General features: G+C 40.1%; 1 protein-coding gene across 4 annotated transcripts in view; it reads right to left on the reverse strand.

Annotated features, from left to right (window-relative positions):
* LOC135496657 (D-glucuronyl C5-epimerase-like) overlaps positions 1-19,005 on the reverse strand; it is a 141,036-nt gene that overhangs the window by 108,192 nt on the left and 13,839 nt on the right. Inside the window, exons 1-2 of one of the 4 annotated variants that reach the window (XM_064786097.1) lie at positions 9,087-9,129; positions 2,662-2,724 (exon numbers count right to left, since the gene is read on the reverse strand). The exons of 1 other annotated variant lie outside the window; for it this stretch is intronic. In XM_064786097.1, the coding sequence (XP_064642167.1) occupies positions 2,662-2,705 (44 nt within the window). In that variant the 5' untranslated portion in view covers positions 2,706-2,724; positions 9,087-9,129. Of the gene's footprint in view, positions 1-2,661; positions 2,725-8,964; positions 8,971-9,086; positions 9,130-19,005 lie in introns of those variants that run through there. 2 more of the 4 variants (XM_064786096.1, XM_064786099.1) reach the window with 2 other exon arrangements.

The following is a 19,005-nucleotide window of genomic DNA, read 5'->3' on the forward strand; positions in this document are numbered from 1 at the left end:
TTTGTATCAAGTGATCAGATTGGTTCAGCAAACTGGAAATCAAACACGCAACATTGCATCGATGAAAGATAACTGTCGAGTGAATAGTTGCCGTTGGTGACAGAAGGCAATGACAGCATGTTCAGTTGGGCCAATAAAAGTAGAGTGTGAAGAAATTTCAAGTGATTTCAATTAAGAAAGTCAATGGATACGCAATAAAACTTTGCCCTCTCAAGAATATTGAGTCCAAGTAGGGGATGTAGACTTATGAATCCAAGGAGAGGTGAATACCAAGCCCAAAAGCCAAAGTGAGAGTCAGGCCATTTTCACTCAGTATTTTCACCACCACCACATTATAGGAGCTCATCATAGCAGCCACCCTAACAGGAAGAGGTGAGGCATTTGACTCCTCTAAAACCTTATGGCACTTCATTGATTGTCCCTGTCAGGATTGTGAGAAATATCATGAATTGGGCGTGCAATGACGTCATTTGGGAATCCTTTTAAACAACAATCTATGTCCTCGACCCAATTGACATTACTGACAAAGTGTGCCACATGATGTCACTGTGCTGCTATTGTTTTTCTGACGACAAAGTGTGCCATGTGCGGATGACATCTTGAATGACTAACTGCCATTCTTGCACCAACATCAAAGTACGCCATGTGGCTCGAGACTGTATCGGACATATAAAAAAAAATTGTTTTTTCTGTGGCAATGTCATTAGCACAACTTCTATGCATGTGAGGGAGGAGCATGTGACTGTCCCCAATTTATATGGACGCCAAAAGCAGGAAAGTTCTAAAATCAAACACTAACACGAATTCCTGCCTCCTTATCATGGCTTCTTGACGTTTTGTCCAGGTCTTGATCGTGATAATGAAAGATCGGTTTTTGATAAGAATCACAAGAAATCATGCGCATTGGCTCATTAGTAGTTCATCAAATAGTGATGCATCTCATGGGGGTTCCATTCAGATCACTTTGATCAAATTTGTATCGTATGCAATCTCGTTCGATTAACTTAAAGGAAGGAAATCTGCCCAAATCCAATTCTTTAGCTAACCCTTTGAAGCCTCATCGTGACTTTAGTCGACAAGGAAAAACCTCTCTGTTTGCCCGATCTTGACTATAGTCGCCAAAATTTACTTGGCATCCCTTCAGTTAAAACACTTATTGCAGCTTTGTGAGACCGAGATATTCCAGATGACCACTTTGGTTACATAGTGTCGTAGCTGAAAATCATTTTCATATAAGACTTTCCAGGGTGAAAATTTGAATTCTGTCAGTATTTTGGGCACTTCTTCGAGTATTTCGACTTGGGCTTGATGGGGTGGTATTTCTTTGGAAACTTGGGCTCCAAAAGGGTTAGGGACTATAAATGACTGGTGCAATATTCTTCCAATCATCAACTTCTTCGTGACTGAGGTCTGCCTGGAGCAAGCAAACTTCATGCCTCAATCGTGATGCTAGGGTAACATAATTGACCTCTAGTTAGTTCTCTACTAACTGCTAACAACATCCAACCACACTGTGTTTACAAAGCCCCCAGCCATGTTAATAAATGTACCAGATAAACATCCATGTTTCTGCCATGATCCCAGTCCATGTTTTCACAGGTACAACACATTGCAAATCAGACCACAGACTTCAATTGACCAGGTACAAATTCAGTTCCTATATTTTATTGGTAGGGCCTACAAGCCTTATGATAAGACTCATTTTTCCCATCACGCTGCCATTAGGCTGGGTTCACATAGAACTATACTATTCGGGTATTCGGTGCACGTTTTGCCAGGGCACGCGGGTACCTGAAATCGAACAAGGAAATTTCACAATACCGGGTCACATAAGAGGGCACTATTCGAAAAGGTCGTATACCTGCATATAGTATAGTATAGTTGGAATCATGCGCGTTCGATTTTCGTGCCGCGTATACCACCCTGTTCAGAAGTGACCAGAGGAATTGGTAAGAACATGCGTTTTAATGTTATCTATCACAATTATTAAACGATTTATTGCATACTATAGGATAAGTTAGAAACAATAGTACTCATTTTTACTCATTTTATTGCAATTTCTAAGTACAGGCCTTCATTACATGTTTTATTACTAATCAACTAAATGATTCTTTTAATTAACATATAGCGAACTTGTTTCTTTCTTTGGTCTTTGTGCCTGGTCAGCTTCATCCTCGGCTAAGAGGAGAAGAGGCAAATCTTCTTCATCTTAGTACATTAGCTAGTCAACATGCAACACTCCTTTCAGAAATCTGAATCAGCGACACAACCGGCAAAAGTTGGAACAAAATTGCCAAATTTTGTACCCAATTATGCATGCGCATTACGCATATTAGGTCCCTGTCCTTACGTATTACCTCGCTATGCATGGCCAATATGTAGCTAGCCACTAGTGCCTCGTCACATGTCAAAGGCAGAATCAAAAGTGTAAGGCATGAGTCTGCATGTGGTGGACTAGAATCTCAGCAGTCCCTTGGTTACAAAAATGGCAGGTACATTTAAAATTGTCAGTCAACTGAACTAACCTCATAAATCTACTGTTGAGATGTAAGAAAATCAACTTGTGTAATTGTTGATAATTTCCTTAAGAAAGCAGCCAGAAAAAAGTGGCAAGTTAATAGCGTGCTACACAAATAAAGAAAATTAAAAATTTCAAACTACCTTGAACTACATGCTGTTGAAGAATCTTCTAAACTGCACGCCATTGAAGGAGGCTAGACTCACCTAAAACAGACAAGGGAGTTAACAATTATCAGTTTTGATGAACAATGGTGAAAATTTCTGGATTGAAAAAGCCGTTTCGACAAAGATGAATCAGAGCCAAAACAAAACAAATGTGGACACGCAGAACACGTCAGAAGGCCTAAGCTCAGGCCTCGAGCTAGACGTTCTTACTATTAGCTTTGACAAAATCTCAGGAGTCCTCTAACAGATTTTTAGGGTCCTGGGCCAAGTTTCATGCTTCGGGGGGGGGGGGGGGGGGTTATCTCGAGCCCGGTTTTAAAGCTGATGTTGGACAATGCTATTATAAGCCACTGTGACCCTTCATTTCAGATGCAACCTGTGACTGGTCAGCACCCTTATTTCTTCAAAATAGTCGATATAATACACCATGATCGGCAAAAGTCGAAATAAACACCAACACCGCTCGAGCAGAGGTGTCATATTCGCCCAAAGATTGGCTTTGGTCTATATATCTTAGTTCCACCCTCGTGGTGCTGGGTGAAACAAACAATACCTCCAGTTCGGTAACAATTCTCTTCACCAAGGTAACCAAGCAGTAAGCAAGGTGAAAATACTTAAAACTTAATTCATGCGCACCCTCAACTAGATACAAAATCTGGTCATTTTGGTCGAGCTTCTGCCACCACAGCGCTGATTCTGGTCCTCGTATGAGTACAAGTTCACCTGAAAAAGGTTACCCCCAAATGTAATATAGTTTCAACTTTAAAAATTTTCTGGTAATCTTAGAGAATCCATCATCTAGATTTAATTCACTTGGAATCCTAACAACACATAAATTGAAAAGAAATGCTAAAATTTAACACTTTTTTCTGCTTGAAGCAACATTTTCAATGAGCTCCACATATACATTTTAAAGAAAAGCAACATGTTGCGATGAAATGGCATCTGAAATATTCAAGACACCAGTCAATTTGCAAGAAATGTCATGAAAAGATTTATTTTTGTTAGCTTAATATTCAAAATCTGGCTTGAATATGCTTCAGAAAAGCAAGTCAAGATGGCAATGATGTGTGCAATCGTCGATTGAAGTCTTCCACTTGCTCGGAGACGTTTTGTTACAACTCCGATGTGACGACGTATGCCACAGATTCTATATCCTCAAGTAGACAGAAAAGTGTTCGGTATTGGAAATTTGTTGTTCATGAATGACAAGTGTAGGTATGATGTGACATGTGATTACCAGAAAAAGAAGGACTTGCCTCAGGACTAGAATCAGATACTAATGGTACAGATGAAGTGAGGCTACTGAGTTATTTAGATGGGCCGTCTGGAAATTAGGGCTTGTCTTGATTTTGGAATTATCAAATGAGTTAAGGGAAATGAAGCTTGGTAATGCATCCTCACCCTATCTCGGCAGTATCATGACAAAGGATGGTGGCACATGACCAGGGCATACATACCAGAAATTGGGAATGCAACAACAGCGTGTGGTGGTCAAGGAGTATCTGCACAAACACGAAGCTGAGAATTTTAAGCTCCAGCATAAAGTCGGTTTTGCCATATGGATGTGAGAGTGAGACATGGAGGACCACAAAGCCAGGAACCTCAAGACTGCAAACCTTTGTCAACTGGTACCTAAAGTGCATCTTAAACATCAGATGGGAAGACAGAATCACCAACTGAGACAGCATGGTAAGAGAGAGGAAACTACTAGCAGTTAGAACTGAAGGTCCTGCAGAGGAAATGGAACTTGCTCGGCCACATCCTGAGAAAACCTAGGAACAGCATCACCAGGCATGCACTCAGGTGGAACCTGCAAGGCAGACGGCGTCTAGGCAGGCCGAGGACTACATGGCGCCAATCAACAGAACAATAGGCAAGGGTTGTAGGGATCAACTGGACCAAAGTTGAGAAAACTGCCCAGGACAGGAAGATGAAGAAAAATCTTGTTTGCGACCTATGCTCAGGTTTAAGTCATGTAAGTCAAGTTTACACTTTAATCAGGTCATCCTGAAACCTTTTCGTAGAACTCAATGAGCTGCTCAATCAGTAGAACAACCTTTAGCAGTAGTTGCAGCACCTCATCCAGGGCTGGAACATCTTGGGTCCAAATCACCGCTGAACACAACTCTCCGAAATCGGCTAATATCAGAGTGCGAAACAGACGTCAATTGACTCACGAAAGCAGTCAATTTCACGAGAGGTCAACACATGCTCGCACCTTCCTGGGACAACACTTGCCGGTCTAGTGCCCACTCAAGTACTATTGACACGCGAGAAACCCTGGATCAAAGGTTTACAATCCTTCAAAGCATAAACCAAACATCAACAGCATAATCAACTCGAACACAAAATCAATGCCGTGATGAATTATTTATCGGTGGTGTGGGATGTTTTCCTTGCAATTTTCTCTTGAAAGAACGCTTTCGTGATATTCGTGAAGAGCACAGTTCAGAACTCCTGCCTCAGAAAAAACAACTCCCCGGTCAAGCCAGTGAAGAAAATTTCTGCATTGGTCAGTTATTGATAGCAACTAAGGAAAAGTTTGAGCCCCTTGCAGGTCACAGAGGAGGATGATTGCATGATGCCTGTCCCTGAGAAACATTGCAGGATATTTAGGATCACACAAAACGTGAGTTCTGGATGCGACATTTTGGATTATCACACAGTCAAACCACTGGTGTATCAAAACTTCTGCATGATCTTTTCAGACAACCTCATATGCGCATTTTGGACATCACACATTCTGACCTGTCCCATATCAAATATTTTCGGCAATACCAGACAATCACATATATATGCAGTATTTTGTATATCACACACTTTAACTAGTATATATCACAAATTCTACAATATCCCATCCTTTCAAACAAATTCATAAAGACAGGGCATTTAGAAGAAGTCACCGGATGATGCCACAAGCACGCAGCCATACAACCAGAAATTCGGCACCAGAAGACTGCATGGGTCTCATTCATTGTACGAAATTGATGTCCTTTCCTTAAGTTTGCTATACTACCCTAAAAGTACTAGTTACATGTAGTTACGAAAACAGGAAAGATTGAAAAATACCGAGGAAATGAAAGTAACGAAAGATCCCTTCATTCTGCACTGCCAACACACTTTTCATACCCTGGGAAACACCCTGATTGGATATCATCAATTATGCAAAAATCACACGAGCTACTTTCCATGGGGTTGTTTCTGTGTCACTCTCAAATGAGAAATATTCCGGTTATCTGAACAAATAATTGCATAGTCTTTCAAAGAGCAATTTGGTTTCATTAATTATGCAGCCAGGAAAGAATGCCTTCAAAGTCAGTTATTTGGTTCCATTCTGGTATGGTATTAATCTTGGTTGTTTTTACAGCAATTCTCCATAGTATCAGTAAATAGTACCTCCATCACAGGGTGTAATTGTGGCCATTAATAATGAAATGAGGAAGCAATAAAGTGTGGGGATCTCCATATTGATGGTTGCTTTACAACATCCTGTTTATTTCAGAAGGGAAAACCCAAAGATCGCTTGGTCTGTCATCATCATCATCAACATCATGTTTAGTAGAAGGCTGTTGGGGCCAACCCACACAGTTTAAGACATGGCACCATGCTGTCCAGTTGTTCTTGCCTAAGAAATTTCTTGCCAAAAAATCTTTTCATTGAGGGTGGACATATGGCACATTTCTGGTTGTTTTCACAGCAATCTTCCACAGTATTTTACTTCTATCACCTGGTGTAGACATGTTATAATGAAATGAGAAAGTAATAAAATGTGGGGATTTTCATATTGCTGGTTGTTCCACAACATCCTGTTTATTTCAGAGCGGAAACTCCTGATATTTCTTTGTCTCTCACTCTTCATTATCATCATCAAAGAGAAAAATCATGAAATTTCTTTGTCTCTCAGTCTTCATCACCATCATCAAAGAGAAAAATCATGATATTTCTTTGTCTCTCACTCTTCATTATCATCATCAAAGAGAAAAATTACGAGATTTCTTTGTCTCTCAGTCTTCATCATCATCATCAAAGAGAAAAATTACGAGATTTCTTTGTCTCTCAGTCTTCATCATCATCATCAAAGAGAAAAATCCTGACATTTCTTTGTCTCTTAGTCTTCATCATCATCGTCAAAGAGAAAAATCCTGACATTTCTTTGTCTCTCAGTCTTCATCATCATCATCAAAGAGAAAAATTACGAGATTTCTTTGTCTCTCAGTCTTCATCATCATCATCAAAGAGAAAAATCATGAGATTTCTTTGTCTCTCAGTCTTCATCATCATCATCAAAGAGAAAAATCATGAGATTTCTTTGTCTCTCACTCTTCATTATCATCATCAAAGAGAAAAATCATGAGATTTCTTTGTCTCTCACTCTTCATCATCATCGTCAAAGAGAAAAAATCATGAGGTTTCTTTGTCTCTCATTCTTCATTATCATCATCAAAGAGAAAAATCCCGAGATTTTGCTTGGTCTCTCAGTCGCGGCAGATTTGTTGTTTTTACAGCAATCTTCTATTCAGTGTTTACCATCAGCAAACGGAACAATCCAGAACAATCATACTAGTGTAACTGGTGACAATCATGAAAGGAGAAAGTAATGGAACTCTTGGATGTCCAAACTGGTGGTTGTCACACTACATTCTTCCAATTCTGCATATTTCAAAGGGGAAAATCCAGAGATTTTTTGCCATTGTCTTGCGTTCACAGCCATTGGGGCCAGCCTAATGAAGACACAGCAATCAGCTTCATTCTGCCCTGTTTTCAACAACTATGGATAGGTCCTCTACCTTTCGTCCTGTCTAGTTCTTATGGCTAGTTAATAATGTCATGCCTAAGGTTGCCACACCATTTCATGTTGTTCATCCAGGTCATCTTTTGTCCGCGTCGTCTGGTCAACTTCCACACTGGCCGGAACCTGGAGGATGTTTAAAAAAACGTATGGAGTTGAGAACCAAGTGTCAACTAGGACATAGCTCTATAAACTATATTGGGTGATTGGAGGATGTTATAGACTAAATTCCTATCTAAAATGACAAGAACGAACCACTGCTGTTTCCCCTTGAACATTGTTGTAGCACAAGGTCTACAGAATTCTACATCGCAATCAAGTTTTTGGAAACTCGGATCAGAGATACTTCATAACTTGAGCTTTGAATGAATTCTCACCGAGTTATGATCTCAAGGACATCACATACCTTTTTATTTGATACTTGAAAAAATAAAACTTACTTCTCGCTCTACCTTGATTCTAATGTATAGCCCAGACATAATTTGTTGCCTGCCCTCATATTTCCGAAGATCTTTTTTCCTTAGGCTGGACACCACCACAAAAGCCCACCATGACATCACTGAATAATCTCATTTTCAGTGCCCGTGACATGCCTCTGAGCAAAGCGTTACTCCACATGGGGTCCGGTACTTAATAATGCCGTCGACATGCAATTTTCTTCCTGTCCGATATTGGTAGATTTTGCGTAATGAGATCACAAAAACTCTCGAGGTCTGATGCAATATTTATGGCTGGATGGTTGCGGAGCACTGCAGCCGTGGAATAACCTTGGATTCAAATGGCACACTATAAACTCAGGCTCAGTAAAACAGTAATGATAAGTCACTTGTCAAGGAACTAACACTCCTTTTGGGTGGCAGCAGCACAAACAAATTTCCAGATTTTCCAGGTATCTGTTATTCATGTGTTGGCACTAATTCATGCGCATAGTGTAACCAGTCAAAAAAAACATGAAAACTTCTGTCAATTGGAGCACTGATTCAAAGCCACGTAAAATTGGTTTATCTGGAACTAGTGAGCCTTTGTGGAAACTATAAACACGTCTCGCCACTTTCGACACCCCTTGACCCATGCAGCTCCCCCTGGGTGAAAATTTGGGCAGAACCATCACTGTACATAGGATCTGAGATGGGGGAGGGGGGAGAACTTTGTTGGCAATCTCCAAGGGGGGTCATTTGGTAATGAAACTGGGTGAAATCACTCACACACACACACCCCCCAAGGGGGCTGGGTTGAAAATAAGACAGTTACAACCACTAGGGGATGTGCTGCCAAGCCTGTTCACAATTATAAACATATTATCATTTATAATCTGGTGACACTGTTTACTCTTGAGGAGTCAATCAGGAGTCAAGTAGGTCTAAGTGTAAACTTGAATGTAAGACAGCTATATTATAAAGTACAATACTCTCTGCACTCATAGCAACACCATATCAAATATATTATGCAAAAAAACATTATCTAAATATCTTCACCCTCAACAATACCTTTCTGAAAAGAGATGCCTGTTCAAGTTGGTGTGGTTTTCAACTTCCTGGAGAACACTTGCTGTCATAATTCCAATGAATGTATACACTGATGTTCCTTGACCCTCGCAATAAAATATTACCAGAGCATCCAAAAAAGGTTCTTGCTTTTTCTTCCAAATCCTTTACTTTACTGAGACGAATTTTAGTGTCACACCATCAATCATCAATCTCGCATTCCCAGCACTACCTCTATTCATATTTGCATATCAAATTGGTTGACAAATTTTCAGCTTCACAAATTCGCATTTATACACAATTCATCCGGATTGTGTCGTAAGAGGATTTACATGGAGAAATCGTGTATTGTCTGCCGACCCACTTGTTTGAATGGCCGAGATGTCTTATTTGCGAGGTTTAGGGCCAGTTTGGACATATCAGTTTAGTGTTGCCCAATAGTCTTGTGCTATTTCAACAGGCTAATTGAATACCATGAGACAAGTTTGACCAGCTGTGTAGTATTTACTAGGAGTTAGAGTAGAACTTGGAGTTCCTGGAGTGACCCTTTGTACAGTAGAACCTCCCTTTGTGGACACCTTTCTTAAAGGAACACCATTTCTATTAAGGAAAACACATTTGGTCCCAAATTGGTCCTTTCAGTTACCTCGGACCTCTGTCATGTCTGTTTATAAAATCAGGACACCTCTCAAATAAGGACAGCATTTGTCACACCCAAGAGTGTACTCAATAGAGAGGTTCAACTGTACCCTAATCAGTTGGACTCGTCGGAAAGTGATGAATGCAGCCCCATCAGACACTCCATGTGACAACACCGCAGATCTGGAAAAACTTTTGATAGAGCGGCACCACGACAGCGTTCTGCAAGTTCAATCAACTCCGAGGAGAGGCAAGGAAATAAAGTTACAGCGTACTCTGTGATGCATTTTGGGTTATTTCCAGTACGTAATTCTCAATGGTATTTTGCAATGCTGTACACGTGATTGCAGGACTTTTTATGTACATGTTATACTCATCCTGACCAAACCCTTTCTAATTCATTTCTTACCCCTACCAGAGCAAGAGTTAAACGAAAATGCTTACCCCAGCCCAGGTCTAACCTACCCTTTCCTCCCATCACAGTACAATTTTTGAAATATCTGGAATAACGTGCTGGATTTATTAACATTACCCCGTGTTGTGCTCTGTTCATCTGAAGAAAAAATGATGACTGATGAAATCAGCCTGTCCATACGCGAGACCAGAAGGAACCTCATTTGATAGCCAAGTCATGCCTTCTAAAGACATTTAAAACAACCAATTACAATAAACTTACCTCAAATATAATGAAAATGATGAGCAATATTGAGTTATATCCTCTCCACGTGTTTGTGATACTGCACTACTGAATCGGGGAATATCTTTTCAGAAAATAAGAGCACCATGCATTAGAACTCGATCACACACAGACAGACTCCAGGATTCCATTTGGGGAGAAAAACGTCCCAAAATGATATTCAAATATTGTGACAGACATAATAATGAGGAATATGCAGACACAAATGTGTTGGCTCCACGGGGTCAGGGGGGCTTCACCCAAATATAATGCAACAACACGAACATGACCTACTACAATCATTGTATTTAAAGTCCCCCACTTGTCATTGCACGGGTGCAATTGAACTTCATGAATAGAACTGTAGCAATTTGCTATAAATTGGTGTAAATGGGTGCAAATCATATTATTAGATATGTCACTCTGATCTCACAGTTACAATGTAGGATGAATCAGTGTGGCTGGTTTATATCAAGAGATTTGAAATGGAAAGCAGCAAAAAACAGCATCCCCGCAGGTCTTGTTTTGCACTTAAAGAACTTGGAATGAAAAGTCCTGGGGAGACTGTGCTGACATGGGGCAAAAAAAGACAGGATTGAATGGATGAATGGTCCAGACTATCATTGATACAAGGGAGCAGCGTGGTCAAGTGCTTAATGTCCTCCGACTCATAATCCGTAGATTGTGGGTTCGATTCTAGGCTAGGATTCCCTGCTTTGGATCTTGGGAGTCTCCATCTGCCCTACTTTCCTCATCCCACCCAGGTGTGATGGTAGTAGTTTAACTGGGGGAGTGCTATACCAACTGGCATGAACTCAAGCTTTGATGAGCCAGTAATTGGCTCGGGCCTCTTGGCCCAGCAGATTTTACCTTTTTGTATTGATACAACACATGATGAGGTGTGTCAAGTTATCACAACAGCCGCACAACGTGCATAACCCTGAATCTCAGGATGGTACTTTTAGGCTGGTTATTTTAAGATGGTACCAACCAAGGTGGCTGCAACAAATGCAGGGCATACTCCTTACATGTGTGTTAATGTTGACAAAGTAACTGAGCCAGAATACCACTGTCACAGAATTTCTGGCATAAGGAGGAAATGTCCATGTATCTTCCCAATAATTACAATCATGATTGTTTACATTAATGGACTATACTAATGGTAGATAATTCCCCACAAAATTAGGGGTCATGTCAATTTGTGTCGGGGAATTATGGCGGTATATATGGGCATGACACAACTTGACCGATATACCATAATGAACACAGAGCATTCTGCGGGGCAGGTCAACAATCTGTGGGTTGCCAGGTCATGATAAATGCACAATGTAGTCAGAATCATATGTGACCAGTTCCAGCAAAACCAGTCGCTCTGAGCTTGGCAGGTTGAGACGGACCGTTTGTTCATTTCACTATTGTCTGCCTTTTGTGAAATCTGACGACATCAATTTCTTCTATTATCTCCACATTACCAGCTATTGCGGGCCTAGCACACTCTGTTTTGAATAGAGGGAGACTCCATCATTCCTATTGTTTGAGATTGGAAAGGTGTGAATTAATCTGGCAATTAGCCTCCTGTGCATTGGTGCATACAAACACTAAAATGTTTGGTTTTTGCTGATTTGGGGTCAAATAAATCAGCCAAAAGTTTTGAAAGCTTCACAAATGATTGTCGCAAGGAATTACTTTATGATAGTTTGCGAAATTTTGATTAATTCTAGGTGGAAAGTAATATTTTTCGCATATTTGTTGGGAAAAAAATTGAAAATCCTCCAATTTTCAACCCCCCTATGGACACTATGAATTTTTCTCCAATAAAGCTGAAATCTTGGGAATATAATCCTAAGAGTTATATCAACCACGTCTGAAGTCGGGAGTTTGTATCAAATGTATAGTTTCGGAGCTAGCGCAGCTAGAAAAGCCCCCAAAACCCACTTTCTCAGGAATTTACACTACGGGCTACGAGTGAAGCATTACAGATTTACCAAAATTTTCAACCTATAGATGGACACATCGAATTTCCATCCAAATCACTCCAAATTTTGCCAGTAAATACCTAGACATATATAGAATTATGTCAGAAGTCGGGAGTTGGGATTATTTTTACACCCCGCCCAAAAAGCCAACTTTATTGATATTTCCTATGCATTTTCCATTAGGCTTGCCAGGACCAATTAAGCAGGTGCACTAATTGGCTTAATTGGCTAGGCCCGCAATAGCTGGTAATGAGGTGTCATCTAGGCTCATCTTATTTGCGACATGCGACTGGTTTTACTAGAACGGGTCACATATGTGACCCGTCACAGCAAAACCAAGAGCATGTTGCCCTGAGCTTACGGATAGGTTGTTCATTCCACTGTTGTCTGCCTTAAATGAAATCTGACACCAATTTTTCTTTTACACCCTGGTGTCAATTAGGCTCATCTTGTGGTTATATGTCAATGTGACATTTTTCCTTTTTGTTATCAGTCCAACGACTGCTATCCTTACATATGAATTCAAACTACAGACATCCGCACAGTCCTCATGGCATGCGTGTAAAAAATGGTTCTTTGACGTCAAAACAAGCAATGTTTTTTAATCATGATATAAACATGTCCACTCAATAGTATATGCATCCAATCTGTCCGCTCAATAGTATGTAGTGTTTTATGGAGTCTGACATATCAGAAATAACTCAGGCACTTTTTTACGCAATCTCATTTTTGATATAACAGCACATCGAGTGGTCAATTTTCTCTCGACCTCTTGGGTGCAAGTTGTCAATATGTCACAGGCTTTTTTGCCAATGGTGCCTTTCTCAAAAACATCTGATGCCATTTTACCTTTTTTTCTGAAAACATGTTATTTGTTACACATTGTAACAAATTTGAAGAGATCCAGAATCCATATTGGAATTTTGTTCATCATCAACAAAATCATCATTGTTATATGCAGATACGGTGCAACTGCAAGGTCCGACGAGCTGTTGGCCCTCATATTGCTTTATGCCTAAAAATAGCATGAAAGAATTTTCAGAGCAATGATCAAAAGACAGTATTTGAATGAAATGATCTTTTTTTCCCAAGATTTTTTCCACATCTTTTGATACTCACTGATGAAAATGCCAAACATGGCAAGGTTTTATCAATTCCGAAGGGAAACCTGCTATCGAAAAGAGATATCAAACGCTGTATGCAAGTCATCATCTCTCGAAAACAAAATATGCCTTATTGGCATTTGAGAAAAGTGCAACCAGTCCTATTTTTCTCCCCTAACCCATGATCAGGTGTCATTATGCACCTGCCAATACGTCATGACTTCCCCTCAACATTTTTTTTATCGACTATTTGATCCTGTTAGTGTCAGAGAGTCATCGGATTGCAGTCAAGACCGAGTGGTCATGTCGTGATATCAGAATATTTTTTATCTCGGGTCATATTTTTTTCCCTTTGGCCACACTTTTTTCCTAGTGATATATGGAATAGAGATCGCTGAAAAGTTAACAACTGTAGTGTAAACAGTCCGCAATATCCACTAACCAACTTGCTCATTTTCAATGAAGAACCTGCAGAACTAAAAATTCAGATGGCAGCACCAGTACTAAAAGGTACACTTCCAGTGCACTTTCCATTAAAATTAAGTTTTGTTGTTTTCACCCTAAAACTCATCAAAATAGAATTAAGGACAAATAAAACAACATTTTTGGTGCTACTTCCCCATGTAGAGTAATTAAGGGATGAAATATTCAATAATCATTGAACCGGGAAATGGCTTTCTCATTACAACCATGGTCCACTTGCCTGCAGGGCCCCCTATTGGCAGGTTTTGTTGTACAGGTTCCTCATTGGCTGAAGGCAACATAGCGCGTTTGCTGCCAAAATGTAATGGCGAATGCATTTTACAGTTGAAAGGGCCTGACTGAAGAATTCTCTGCCACTTTTTTGCTTCAATGAGAAATGCCCCTTTTTTTTCGTCACTCAATCCGAGGCTAATGGCCTTTTTTGGGAAATGGCAGTGAATTGGCAAGTGGCTCCGTTGAAAGTTTTGAACTTTTTAAGTCGTGGTTGATGAAGCATTCGCGAAGAATAAGGAAAAATATGCTTGCATTAATTTGACGGTTCACAGTACAGGTGAGAGAAAAAGATGAATTTCCATGGATGAATTTTAATGATTTGTAGAGCTGACAAAATCTGTTTCTTATTCAAAGGCAAATAACCATGATAAGTGACCTTAATGGCCACATTGATTATCTAGCTCAACTTTCAAGTCTAGCTGTTGGAGAATTGTCTTTTGACAATAAACGTGTTGAATATTTATTCCAACCTTCAATTCTAATGTCTAGGTGCAGCTATTGTCTCTATTGAGAATTGTCTTTTGGCTATACAATGATGGCCATATTGAATATTTAGCCCACAACTTTCACATCTATAGTGAAGAATTGCCTTCCTTTGAGCAACTGCAAGGCACAAAAAAACACCTCATATATATTTCAACCATACACATACTCTACATTGAGGTATTTTTGTTTTCCTGGTTAAGCTAAATACTGCCAAAAGCTTTCAAACGTAAAAATACACAAAAGAATGACTGATTTCAGCTCTATTCAATTTCGTAGGCAAATGATTCAAAGTATTTTTATACACCCTCTATACATTTTCCCTTTCAACTGATCCATGAATGACAGTTTAAACGATCCACGGTAAGAAATATCATCTCAGCCGACAATTATATCTATACTTAAGTGTCATTTCCGCTATGAAACTAATACAAAATAGCGCACAATTCAAGCTGAGACGTGCTTGCTCCTGATGGCGGGCATCATCGCGTTGTCATGGTAATCAAGATAGATCAGGTTCTTGAGAACAAAGGGAGTCTGCAGGGTTAAGAATGGCTGCCAAAGACACCTTCAGTTCAGGTCATCTCACTGAGATATGATACATTAGTCATTACTGATCTGTATATTACTATAATGTGTAGGTTTTTCTTCGCCCACACTGATATTGAGAGCCTGCAGGGTTAAGGTAATTTAATTGAGGCAAATATTGTGAAAGGGGTTTTATTCCGAGAGACTTCATGCAGGATTAAGAAATCTAAGAACTGCTGCTGAAGACACCTTCGGTTTCACGCTATACACACATGACATAATGGTACACAATTTTAATGGCGTACAGCACTTTTTTTCATTCGACAATATAAGGTATGAAAAACAATGCCTCCATCTTTCGAAATTTGTCAATGTTGGTAAAATACATGACTGTCTTTCAGTGTTCTCCACTCAATATTTCTTTGGTTAGATTTTGTTGCAGTTGAAGTTTTCCATAACTTATGGTCTGGTGAATGGTCAGGAAAACAATTACAGCTTTAAAGAAAACGGTCTGGTGGTAATGTAAAATTTAATTTTGGTCTGGTGGTGCACCGGACCAAAATAGGTAGCGGAGTACACTGGTCTTTGCATGGTCCATTTCTAATTGGAAGCACTGTAACGTAATTGTGATGATGCTTAAAACATTTTTGAACGTCGCTGAAATAAAAAGCAGACGGAAAGTTGTCTTGAGGGAACTTCCAATATGCTGATCTGTGAGAGAAGCCTTTAAGTAGGGCAAAAACGAGCAATTTTGATTGCTACGACCTGTGATTACAGTTGCTGCTATGTGCAACAATAAGTATCACTCGTCTGTGGAAAAACTGTAATAGCTTGGATTGACATTGATTGCAGGGCGCTGTGATCAATGATTGTTGTCTCTGGCACCTGCGATGACCACCGCCAGCACACGATTTTTGTCACAGACGATCACGATTGAAGGTGGCAGCAAATTGCTCATTTGCAAGGTACTTTATGCCCCAGTCCAACAGGCAACAGTGAACACTTGACCAGAGCCAGCCAACAACTAATGAGGGACTCTATTGCCAAAAGGTGGCAGTGATAGTTAGTAGTCTAATATACTGCTACAGAACCTTCTGTGGGTGAAATTGACATGAGCTAGAAATATACTGTGTATTCAATCAACTGCTAATTACATATGTACTATCGCCTACTTTGTTTATCCAGTTTTAAAATGATTACAAGTAGCTCGACCTTACATGTAATGTACAAGGTGGCAGCACCACTCAGAATTCTCCACTGGCGCGGCACCTGGACAAAAATAATTTTTTCCATTTGAGCACCCGGATAAAAAAAATATCACTCCGACAGAAGTGGTAATGGTTTTACTGTTAGAGCAGCACCCAACAGATTTGCTGCCAACATGGACATAATTGAAATGAATTCTAAGTTCTATCAAAATATCGTAACAGCTAGCACCCAGCCAACAAAATTTGCTGTTGAGAACACTGTCACTGTATGATATTTGTACTGGAGATAGATTTCGAAAGGGAGACTGCCTTCAGAGTACATAGCCATAGGTGCTTCACAGATATTTTTCCATTATACACATCATCATTTTAAAATAATTCACAACGCCCGTCAGAAATAACCTTGACCCCCAGAGGAAACCCAGGGCGAACAATCTGCCCTAAATGTTTTCGGATCTAATCCATTTAGCTCCCTGGTTGCAACCTAACACCAGCCCACATGTATCGATTGAAACTGCAGCGTATTTCATCATAGTAGTAGGTCTCCGGTATCATTATCAGAGATGGCGGTGAGAATACTGCCTCAAGAATGATATCGATGGCTTACAGAAATAGCATTGTTATAACCAACTGAACACCAATGGTTTCTGGCAGTGGTTAAGATATCAAACGAATACAGGCCATCAGAGTTTGCAAACTCTATAAAAGAGCCCCTTATAAAGATGGTGTTAGGGTCAATCTCCGCAAAAAAATGCTGTACTAAATAAGGTACAAAGTAATGAGTGTGCCTTAAGAACTTCATCTTTGAGGATTTGCCACTGAATCTAGAGAACTGCACACAAGTCAGAGACCAACTTAAAAGATCAGAAACCGAATAAAAATGACACTTTTGAAAATATCAATTCCTCCCCCCACACCATCCCCATCTTGACTGCCAAGGTTTTTGCATCTTATAAAGAAGATTGATACACCCTTGCTAAGGGTCAGCACCACCCCCTGCATAGATATTTTAGGTATTACCAGGGTGCAATATTAACAGACAGGACTAGGAGCTAGCTAAACTGTTGCTGTCACCCATCAAGGCTCAACAACACTTACCTCATGTAAGGACACAAGGACCAATTCCTGGTAAGAAAAGCAGCCGAAGAGCACCCAGGCTATCTGAGCACCTTGCCCTTGGGCAACAACAGACAATCCAGGGGGTGTACCCTCGCTATTAATTTTGGTAAATTGACCCGGATTCCTTGACCCGCCATGTAATCTCTGGGAGAACAGCAAATTGTAGAAAGGAGATTATCCTACCTGCAAAAATTACAACCTAAATTCCTCATGGAGGGCAGTAGATTTTACAATGGTCCGAGTAATCACTGTAAGATGACACCAGTTTCCATATCACAACGAATTCGATGACACCCTTCCTCAAGAAATCACAGAATTTGAGGTATTCTAAGTTATCCAAAAGAATCACAAGTGTATTTGCATTTGTGCAATCAACGACACTTCTCAGATTTCATTTAGGTATGGAGATGGTCCCAGGCCCCAGAATCACAGAAACGAGAAAAGTACAACGTTATAATGACCAAAAGTTTGCTGAGTCACCTGAAGCATTTGCTATAAACTGGGCAAAAGTTTGCAAAGTCTCCTCAAGTATTAATTTTATACTGAGCAAAAGTTTGCAAAGTCTCCTCAGACATATCACACAATAATCTGGGCTGAATAGCTGCGTAAATCCTTCCCATATTCTTCAAATTCTTAGACGTATTCGTCTTTGTCATATATTTCAAGCAACCGGAACCTGAGACCTGCATTCATACAAACTCAATATTATGGAACTATCACAATTTGTAAAGTAATCACAACTTGAGCTATGCCCTGAAATACTGTGCCAACACTACAAACTTGGAAGATGCACTTTTAAAACAAATGCAATTAACAATAACCAATCCAAGTCGATCACACGACAAACAAGAGAATCCACCTCCAGACCCTCCTATGAGTCATAACCCAGTTCACACCATGCCAGCATCCTGATCCTGACAATATTACTATTTCCCTTGAACATCACATCATCAGTCATAAACATCAAAGCGATGCAATGTCACCAGCGAGCCACGATTATCGTGAACAATAGTGCCAAGTCTCTAGTAACAACCGCAGCCTAAACTACGACGTGCGGGAGTCATGCCTGTCCTGATAGTTATGACGGTAATTTAAGAAATCGTAATATGCCGTCTCTCCAATACAGAGCACCTACATGTGTGGCTGATAGATGATATGACACAGTCACACCAATGATGTACGCGGCTGTATTGCTGGGCCAATACTGAGCATTCACTGGTTTCCAAACTGTTATGATAAGACCGCAAGCGGTATTTTGTAGAACCACTGTGCTGAGAACGAACAAGCTAAAACAACCACCTCACGTGAGACTGCAGCACTGACCCAAACACTTGTTCTGTTTCTGAGTGAAGAAACTAGTATCGATGCGCTATGCTGTCTCTCACAAAACCAGTACCATTGTGATACTTGTTGTTGTTTCAGCTCCGAGAACCAACAGCCCAAAGCAACAACAGCATAACATGTATCTCAGTAATTGAAAGGCTGGTTCGATGCGAAAACACATGCTGGTTATCATTAAGGGTTGACCATGGGTAGGCCATTTTGGCTAAACTTGA

The sequence above is a fragment of the Lineus longissimus genome, chromosome 12 (genome assembly GCF_910592395.1).
Source record: "Lineus longissimus chromosome 12, tnLinLong1.2, whole genome shotgun sequence".
In the NCBI taxonomy this organism is placed as follows: domain Eukaryota; kingdom Metazoa; phylum Nemertea; class Pilidiophora; order Heteronemertea; family Lineidae; genus Lineus; species Lineus longissimus.